The sequence below is a fragment of the Eptatretus burgeri genome, chromosome 12, assembly GCF_056783735.1.
Source record: "Eptatretus burgeri isolate ZD-2024b chromosome 12, Ebu_testis_v1, whole genome shotgun sequence".
In the NCBI taxonomy this organism is placed as follows: domain Eukaryota; kingdom Metazoa; phylum Chordata; class Myxini; order Myxiniformes; family Myxinidae; genus Eptatretus; species Eptatretus burgeri.
This window is the reverse complement of record NC_140972.1, coordinates 59,912,292-59,922,754: the sequence shown is the minus strand read 5'-3', so window position 1 is coordinate 59,922,754 and position 10,463 is coordinate 59,912,292. Positions and strand designations below refer to the sequence as shown.

Genomic DNA, 10,463 nt, shown 5'->3' with positions numbered 1-10,463 from the left:
TCTTCATTAGCGCCTTCTTCATGTCCTTGCAGCTTGCCGAAAACGCTTTACAAGCATCCACATGAGCTGACCACCTCGTATCAGACAAACATTTGAGTTTGATGGCGCGTTCATGGAGTGACTTCTTTAAAATGGCCCATCTTTGGGGAGATGCTGACATAAAGTTATACACGGCTTGAATAAGTCCAAAGTTTTTGACGGCTTCCGAGCAACTCTCTGCGGCAGCGACTCCTACCAGATTCAAACTGTGCGCAGCACGTGGTACCCACTGAGCCAATGGATTAATTTTACAGACTCTTGCTTGTTCGCCTGAATAGACACCGGACATGTTGCTTGCATTGTCGTATGACTGCCCTCAACAATCCATGAGATCAATCCCATTGGCTTCCAGTACCTCTTGCAATTGTCCAAACAGATATTCACCATCGTGATGCTCAATGACGACGTACTGTAGAAACCTTTCGACAGCGCTACCATCTTGCATCACATATCGAAATATTACTGTCAACTGATCGATATGCGAAACGTCTGGCGTCGAATCGACGGAAACACCATTATATTTTGCATCCTTTATTTCTCGCACGATGGTAGATTTCACTTTTTCGGCCAGTAGTAGGATAAACTCGTCGCATATTGTCGATGACAGGTACGATACACTTCCCTTTCCCTTGTTCCCATACACTTCAAGATGCTGGGCGAGAAATGGATCGAAATTTGAGACGAGTTCAAGACAACCAAGATAGTTTCCATTGTTAGCACAACCCAGCTGCTCAGTCTTGCCCCGGAACGGAAGCCCTCTTTCGGATTGGAACGATATTACAGCGACAATTCGCTTCAGGACATTAGTCCAGTAAGCTTCATCGTGGAGGTACTGCTGTTCAAATGATGTGTGAATCCTGTCTGTCACCTTCATTTCGAGTGACTTTTTGATTGCGAGAATATGGGCAGTCTCACGCTCGTGCGACGCCAGACGTGCAGAGGCATTCTTCCAATCATTGAATCCGATTCGAAAATTACTGTGATGGCTTTCGTGATCATCGCCGTCGGGACATAGGAGTTTGCACACGGAGCAGTAAAGTTTACCGTTTGATGGAGAAAACAGCATCCAGTCCCTGTTCACCATTTCCCAGTTCGTGAGTTTCCGCTGAAAGTGTTCGTGCCGAAAATACCATATTTTATCTGGATACACTAGGACCGTATATGAAAAATCTGCGTTCCTATCTTGGCAGGAGGATTCTGGATGAAATTATCTACGAGTTCTGCAGAAAGAGTCCATGCAGCAGGATCAGGATTGAAACTACGTGCCGTAGCACTGGCTGCAGTTGTTTCAATGCTTCTCTCGTTGCTTGATGCGACGGTATTGGTATCATCAGCTTTCGAAATGTGATGCAGTGCGAGATTACTTGATCCCTCGACATTGACATCAGAAGACTCTGCATGCGCAAATTCCATTTGCTCATCTCGACTCTGGTGAGGTGAAATTTTTTTTTTAACATGGATCCAGACAGTCTTTTTGTTTCTGTTTCACGCCTCTTCTTTTTGTCGCGTTTGCAAGTACCACTTTCGTGGTACCGAATATATCCGTCGGCCATAGTCAATAATAAAAAACGACAAATAGGAGCAAAATGAAGAACTGCAAGCGTCAGGATGCTCGATAACTCACAGGAAAGTAAGAGGGTGACAGTATGTTCATACTCATCGCGAACATTACTCCACCCATCAGCCAGACGATAGCGGCGACGCCTGTGATTGGCTGATTGTGATGTGATCACATGGTTCCAACACTCGCTGTCGACGATCACTGTGTCTGGCAGCGTGCCAGCCGCCTTCGCTCACGGTGTGTACAGCCTTCCTGCCCATGTCGAGTCACATAATTAAGACAAAAAACGTCGTCGGAGATTTTTGTAGGCCAAGGCCTGGGCCTCACGGGCCTAGTGGTTAATCCGGCACTGCCCAAAGGTGGGCGGAGATTATCTTTTCACCCCTGTCTGTCTGTCTGTCTGAACAGAATATCTCAAAAAGTTGTGGACAGATTCGGACGACACTTAGTGGACAGGTTCGGTGTGTGACAAGGAAGAATTGATTCGATTTTGATGAAGATCCGGATCGGGATCCAAGAATTTGTAAGTGGTTCTTCACCATTGACTGATCGGCTTTGTCATTGAGTGATAGGCTTCACTATTGAGTGATCGGCTTCACTATTGAGTGATCGGCTTCACTATTGAGTGATCCGCTTCACTATTGAGTGATCGGCTTTACTATTGAGTGATCGGCTTCACTAATGAGTGATAGGCTTCAACCTTGAGTGATAGGCTACACATTGAGTGATCGACTTCACTATTGAGTGATAGGCTTCACTATTGAGTGATCGGCTTCACTATTGAGTGATCGGCTTCACCATTGAGTGATAGGCTAAAATCGATATACAGTATAGCACGATATCTCAAAAAGTTAGGGCCCTGTCACACCTTGACATTTTAGCCAGCGTATGTCAAGGTCTCAAAATGTATGTAAAATGCTGGCGTACGCTGAACTATTGATGTTTTTTTTAAGTTTTGGGCGTATAATAACATGTTGGACGTATGCATAACGTATTAGTAACGTACACAGAACGTTTCAATCACATATAGATAACTTATACCAACGAATGCTGAGCGTGTTGTCGGCGTTCACAACCTATGCCCAACGATAGTCTAACTTATGCATAGCGCGACAGCGTATCGCCGACGATCACGTGGCGTAGGCTATTAATAGGCTGCGGCTCGACGATTCAAATCATAACCGCACTAGACATTGAAGTGTGAAGCCGCTGTCAAACCTTGACGTTTTAGCCAGCGTATGCTGACGTATGAAAAATTTGCCAAACCAAGCTGGCACACGTCGAATACGTTATGGGTAAGTTTCGTTTATGTTAAGAGCATGCTGGCATATGTCGTAGTATGTTGGCATACGTCGTCGTACGTTGAGAAATTTCCAGCATCTTGAAAATTTCTCGACGTACTCTGTGTATGACACACGTTCCGCATATGCTGGCCATAAGTTATAGGCACGTCACGCGATTGTTGACACACGTTACTTGTACGTTACTCATGAGTCGAAACACATCAAGGTAATGGTTAGCGTCAGTGTTCCAGACTCCCTGGTTTTTTTTTTCTTCTTCGGTATGACGGTGATGTTGATTACCTTGACGTGTTTCGACTTATGAGTAACTTACAAGTAACGTGTGTCGACGTGTGTCAACGATCACATAATGTGCCTACTTCGATTTCTAGTGCGGTTATGATTTAAATCGTTGAGCGGTAGCCTATTAATTATATTATATTATAACCGCACTCGAAATCGAAGTGTTAACATCACCGTCATACCGAAGAAAAAAAACAAAAACAGGGAGTCTGGAACACTGACGCTAACCATTACATTGACATGTTTCGACTTATGAGTAACTTACAAGTAACATGTGTCGACGTGTTTCAACGATCGCGTAACGTGCCTACAACACGTTACTCATAGGTTAGAAATAAGTTTCGGGTACGCTAAACATTACCTCGACGTGTTTCGACTTATGAGTAACTTACAAGTAACATGTGTCGACGTGTTTCAACGATCGCGTAACGTGCCTACAACACGTTACTCATAGGTTAGAAATAAGTTTCGGGTATGCTAAACATTACCTCGACGTGTTTCGACTTATGAGTAACTTACAAGTAACGTATGTCGACGTGTGTCAACGATCGCATAACGTGCCTACAACTTATGGCCAGCATTATGTGGAACGTGTGAGTCATACGCTGGCATACGTCGAAAAATTTCAAGCAAGGAAAATTTGTCTAACACCTCGGCGTACTCCGACGTATGCCAGCGTACAAAGACATATGCCAGCGTACTACGAAAAAAAGCCAGCGTACTACGATGTATGCCAGCGTAATCTTAACGTATACAAACTTACCCATAACGTATTCGACGTGTGCCAGCGTTTTAGCCAAATTTTGCATACGTCAGGCATACGCTGGCTAAATCATCAAGGTGTGACAGGGCCTTTACGGGCGGATTCATACGAAACTTGGTGTGCAGGCTGGCTGTGTGAAAAGGACGAATCGGTTCGATTTTGGTGAAGATTGAAATCCGGATCCGGATACAAGGATTCTTTTTTAATTTCCTAAGTGATTCTTCACCATTGAGCGGTGGGGCCAAAAACGATACATAATACAATATTTTTAAAAGTTGTGGATGGATTATAAGAAAACGAGGTGGATGAATTGGGTAGGTGACAAGAACAAGCCGATTCGATATTGGTTCTGGTTTGGATTCAGATCTGGACCGTCAGTGGAATGCAAAATGGAAACTGTTCTGCCTGGCAGAGGTATGCACTCCACAATTGATTCAGTTTACAATGAAGCAATTGATTCACACAAACATGGAATCCAAGCTATATGAGTGTGTGCATAACAGCCGTATATCACACTGACAACAGCCAGCATCCCATGTGTTTACATGTGTAATTGATCGCAGGTGACATCATCATATCCCACGATGATGCCTCGAAGCAATTAAGTAAGTGTGAATGCTTGAACTGCACAGAAAACAGCAGAAAGGGAAAAATTAATGCTTATCGCGGTAACAACACTTTCATAATTACAATTGAACTTGACGTCAAACATTCTCACTTACTCACTGTGCTTCATACCTGAACAGAAAGGGACAAAGTGATAATCAGGGAATTTATTTTTATTTTAACATTTAAAACGTATGGCATTTTTTTCATGGCTGAGGTTAAACTGATGTTTCTTTTCTTTACACAAATTAGGAACTATCTTGCAATTTGTGGTTGACCCTTTTTTGTATAGAAACCATTGAGGACCATTGAGGAAATTCAGTATATTTGGGTTTTTCTATTTATTATGTATGCACACGTGGCGGAGTTTCTTCCCCCACATCCACCCACAAGCTACCACCCACATACTAAAACCCACCATCCATCAGCCACCACATTTGTTTCTCTTCCATGCTCTTTCCCTTCCCTCCCCTGAAGGTCCATCTACTCCCAACTCTGAGTTTAGTCCTCACCTTCTTTCTCTTTCTCTTTCTTTTTCTCCCACTTTGCACAGCTGTTGTTCGCTTGGCACGCACGTGCAATCGCGAAGGGCTCTTGCTCAGTCCCTGGCGGTACGTGCAGAGTCTGTGTTGCTTCTCCTTTCTCTCTTCTTGTCATCTAAATGTTTTAGTTTTCGTTTCTCTTTACCCCTTTTCTCCTTGTTTTGTCTTATCTATTGAGGGAGAGAGAGAAAGAGAGCGTGCACGGTAGGTGGTGTTCGGGCATATTTCAGAACTCCTCCCGGTTTTGAGGCCTGGTTTTACCATCTGGCGTGTTTTGCTAGTTTTAGCCAACGCTTTTGGCTTCCTTTAACGATTCTTGGACCTCGTCCCTATTATTATTATTATTATTATTATTATTATTATTATTATTATTATTATTTTCCTCTATTTGCTAGCGTCGCTTGTGGTAGGTTTCTTTTGTTGATTTAAACTCTTCTTTTTGTTAAAATTACTTTTATCTATGGCAAACGTTCGTTTGAACCATCGCATGTACGAGTCACTTTCTCGTAAAAATGGCCTCGTGTGTGTGATCCGTTGAGGGAGGTAAAGATTGAGGACGTGTTACTGGCAATCGGAAAGATCGTTGGATTACACAACATCCATGCAGCCTCTCGTATGAACAAGAAGGTTGTTGTGTTCGTTTCCGAGGTGCACATGGGAACCTCCGTTGTGGAGCAAGGCCTTGCCGTACACCCCGACCTGTTTCGCCGCTGGACACACCTGCGGTTAAGGTGAACGTGTCTAACCTTTCATCCGGAATGATGATTTGTGTGCTCAATTGAGTAAGTTCGGTGCGATCGTATCAAAGATCACAATGGTGCCGATACACTCAGGAAGAGGGGAATTTAAACACGTGATGACTTTTAAAAGGGTACCGTACATGATATTACCTGAAAATGAACAAAAGCTAAACATCGTTTTACATGCAAAAATCAACGGCCATGTGTATAGAATGTATGTCTCCACGGATGTCATGGCGTGTTATCATTGTGGAGCATACGGTCATGTGAGGAACTCCTGTCCCGTTTTGATGAGATCATCAGAAAATCAAGGACAGTAGATTGTTGTAGAGTACCTATATATAGAGAGTAGCGACATAGGGGGACCAAAATTTGATGGTCACGTGACACATGGGCGCCATTTTGTTTCACACTCTAGCGCCAAGCTACGCATCGAATCCAGATCTTCACCGAGTGAGCTCGGAGAGACCGAGTTTGAAACTGAGTGAAACTTTATTAGTCAAAATGACGGGTTGTTGCGCCTTTGGGTGCAGCAACAAATCTGAGAAGGGGTACAGGATGTATAGGTTTCCAACAGATGCAAAAAGACGGAAGATATGGGAGCAAAAAGTGAGCAGAGTGGGATGGAAGCCTACTTCTTCATCATGTTTGTGCGAGGTAAGAGAAGGGCTGTATCAGTCCCATATATTAATATCAGCGTATGTATGAAGGAAGTGACTGTGTCTGCGCACCTTATTCATTGGAATGCCATTATTATTAATCATTATGACATTGTTATGAAAATCCAATTCTTTGTAATACATAAAAATAATTCAAAAAACATTCCTTCATATGTTGTGAAATTGTGTTTGAAGGTCATTCATCAATGTTGGCCGTGGGTCTCAAAATAGAGATCTACTAGTAGTAGATCTAGAACTTTTGCAGCATTTTTATTTTTGGTTCAAACTCAAAGTTGGTCAAAAATGTCAAATTTGGCTTCAAATTTCCACTCATACTTTCATAGGCCCATTACTATCTTGGTGTATAGCGAAAATGGTGCATGCCGTGGCTCGACAAGTACCAATCTTAAGTTAGAATACAGTTATTTTTCTAATCTAGCAGCATAGTAGAGAGTAGCATACAATGATAAAATGTGTAAACTAGATCTTAGAAATGAATTTTGAGACCTATTCTATTTTGTTATAATAATGTTTTCTACTTCTATAATTTATTATTAGGACTAAGAAATATTCAAGATTAGAAATATTGTATCTTTTCTTCTGCAGGTTCACTTTGATGAGTCCCAGTTTGAAAACAAGAGAGTAGATGGGAAGAAAAAACTGAAGTGGCAGGCAGTACCAACCATATTCTGTCATCGCAGTGTGCCAAAACCCAGGAGGCCTCTAAAACGCCTTTCCTGTACACCAAATACTGCTAGTGCTACCAAGAAATCATGCATTGCTTTAGACCATGCGTACTCTGTTAACCCAGCAGACAAAACAACATCAACTTCAAGTTCAGGTATGTAAACTGAAGTTATGAATCATTTTCTTTGAACTATGTCTGTAGTTATTTAACCCTAAAAAGACTTTGGTGTTTTGGTAGTTAATAAAATTGTGTGTGGGGGGGGGAGTAGGAGCTTAAAGCCTTCCCCCCTCGGCCGCGGATCGCGCAATCACCGCAAAAATTTGTGCAATGGTAGTGTGTGTTGTAATCTACAAGTTCGATATGCAGATTTTTCCAAAAATAGTCTTCTTATATTCCATGGTACATTTTCACTGACACAACCCGTTTACCCACATTTTTTTTTAAGTCAAAAGTTGGGGTGCGGTTTATACACAGGGGGCGGTTTACACACTGGGATTTACGGTATGTAGACTGATTCATCGTGTTACCATTGTGATTTAGAAAACGGATATTATAACTTGCATATGTTTTTCTCAAGATGAAGGGTACAAATTAGATATTTTGTTTTCTTTCCTTTGTCATTTTTTTTTCAGTTGAAGACACTGCCACAGAAGACGAAAACAGTGGACCAACAACGAGTGTTCCACCAAGTACATCTAAACCCAGAATCAAAATGCAAAGGAAGATTAAGGCATTGAAGGCTCAACTTCGTCAGACAAAGAAACGGTATCGGGCAATTCAAAAAGCAAAACTCAAGCAAGAATCACGAACAGCAAGAATCTTCGGAAAAGACCAGCTACACGCTATATCGAGACGTTCCATGAATGGGGTACAGTGGTCACCAACGACAGTGAGAAAGGCTTTACTGCTAAGATTTTCATGTGGATCTTCAGGCTATAAAGTGCTATTGAAGCAGGGTTACCCACTACCATCGGAACGTCCAGAGTGAAACAAAATGGCGCCTATAGCTGAGTTGTCGCTACTCTCTATATATAGGTACTCTAGATTGTTGAACCCCCCCCCCCCCCATGTCATGGGGTGGGTGAAAGGGGAGAATCCTCCTCACCACCTGTTCGTGGGTTTGAAGCAACATACCCCTCCCCTCCACCTACTGGGGGGTGTGAAATGGTAGAACCCTCCCCACCACAAATTGGTGAGCAGCAAACAGTAGGCCCCTCCTCTCTACCCACTAATGTACCAGAAGTTGTTGGTCCCTCGACCTCCACTGTACAGGACTGTACTGATGACGACATGGAGGGGTTCGTGACGGTGTCTCGAAAAAAAGGGCAAAAACGTTCGTGTCCTGTCGACAATGAGGCAAAGACAACACAAAGTAAGATACTCGTGTCAGATCAGATGTACCGAGCTTGCGGGATGCATCTCTCATGGAGAATCCCTCTTCGGGACTGGGAATTGGAACTAGAACCGGATATAACTCTGAGTAATTAATTTGCACCACTCGCTGAATTGCCTGAGTTGTCCGAGTGCGATGTAGACATTGACAATACTCGTGCCTCTCAGGAGGATACAAGTGGGGTTTTTGAGAATTTCGGTGTCTGCAGTGATAAAAATGAATCTGTCACTGAGGTGTGCGCAAAAGTGTGTGTTTGTGGTGATAAGGCAAATAAGCCGGAAAGTCCCTCAGAGGAAATCTGCAGTCCTATAGGCCATCAGCCATAAGCTGTATCGTGCAGTTTCGTTCCACTCATCGGGGGGAGGGGGGGTAGACAAAACCTTGATGATATGATAGTATATATCCAAATACATACGTATGAAAAAGTTCTCCACTCAAATAGCTGCAGTTATTATGTATTTTCATCTTGAAAATCGATGCATTCCCCACGCTCTCTCATTTGAATTTTCTCCACTCGGATCACGTGTGGGCCACGTGACGTCTCGACAGCCAATAGATCGGCTGACATTGTATGCAAATTACGTCAGACTGTCATGTGACCAGCTAAGTTGTCCAAGATGGCAGCTTCCTGCAGGGAGGAAATCACCGGCAGCTGATCGGCGATTTATCGGTAATTTTTGATGAATATGGCCAGTGAGGACGCTCCCCAGTGTATTATTCACCAGGACAATGTAGCGAACGAAGAAGTCAAACGTTTTACGCCTGCAAGATGGGATAAATGGAGAGAAAGTGTCAACAAATGGCTCATTTAGACGGTCACGAAGGACGTTTAGCCTAGAGTGCACGAGTGTACATTGAGTGTGAAGAAATCCCTATTCATCTGGGCTATCACGACACTTGCTACCGTCGCTTCATCGATGCAAAAATAATACGTGGGGCTGAGAAACGTTGTTCACAAACCATGCATGATAACTCTGCGATTGTTGACGATTGCATGTATGAACCATCGCCAAAAAACTGCGCTCTGCATCGAACATTGCTGGACATGTTGAGAGTTCACGGCGACACGTCCTTCCTGCTGTCTGCCTCATTTGCAATAGAGCAGATAAATACTGCAGGATTCAAAGAAAGAGAGTGTTGGATAGACTATGCCAGGCTGAAACAGAAACAGCAGGTATGTAAACATTGTAGGCCTAATGTTGATTAAATCTTCAGTCTCCCCGGGCCCTTTACTCCATCCCATTTCTTGGTTTTACTTCTCATGTCTCTTTACTGTCTGCTCTGTCATCGCCTCTCTTTAATTCCCAAAAATGCATCAAAATCAAAAGCAAAAGTGTGTTTTGCCCATCGGTGACAAATCTGCAATTTTTCTTCAGGAAAACTGATCGAAGTGGCAAAGTTGAAGAATGATACTGTTGGGAAGAATATCTTGCTCCACACTCAGGGTCGAGACTGTGTGGCAATTGAGGCTAGATACCACCATGAATGCTTCAAGCGCTACACTCGAGCTTGGATAAACCCTGATGCAAATTGACCTGTCATCCAAGTGATGCCAAGATAGGAAAATAGATACTATTGCGTCTGGTCAGCTCAGAGAATTCCTAGCCTCCCACTTTGTGATGACGGATAATTATTGATTATGGATAATTATGTATATATCTGGTTTGATCTTGCAAATAAAGTTATATTTACTTCCGATTCACAATGCAACGGAACTGCAGTACACATCCTTTGGCAAGCAACTTACCTGCCACTCCCACGAAAAGCCAAAATTAGGTTACCCCGCTTTCCCTATTGTAGTCGTCGGGGCCGTCTAGAGGCTGATGCGGTGACGGGTAAGGAGGCTGGGTCCCCACCCCGTGAGGTCTGGAACGTCCTCAACACGAGAG

The 10,463-nt window shown here is 43.2% G+C and overlaps 1 protein-coding gene across 1 annotated transcript; it reads left to right on the top strand.

Moving 5' to 3' along the window:
- The first annotated feature begins 6,206 nt into the window (after window positions 1–6,206).
- Window positions 6,207–8,797, top strand: LOC147015716 (uncharacterized). The gene is made up of 3 exons (XM_085848159.1): window positions 6,207–6,491; window positions 7,100–7,334; window positions 7,814–8,797. Exons 1-3 carry the CDS (start codon window positions 6,225–6,227, stop codon window positions 8,167–8,169), a joined length of 858 nt encoding a protein of 285 aa, XP_085704285.1. The 5' UTR covers window positions 6,207–6,224; the 3' UTR covers window positions 8,170–8,797.
- The last annotated feature ends 1,666 nt before the right edge of the window (window positions 8,798–10,463 follow it).

Bases quoted from the DNA above. Each gene is read 5' to 3' on its own strand.
- LOC147015716 (XM_085848159.1), top strand. From the start codon at position 6,225: ATGGGCGCCATTTTGTTTCACACTCTAGCGCCAAGCTACGCATCGAAT. The intron at 6,492-7,099 runs GTAAGAGAAGGG...TTTCTTCTGCAG, and splicing joins CTTCATCATGTTTGTGCGAG to GTTCACTTTGATGAGTCCCA. The intron at 7,335-7,813 runs GTATGTAAACTG...TTTTTTTTTCAG, and splicing joins AACATCAACTTCAAGTTCAG to TTGAAGACACTGCCACAGAA.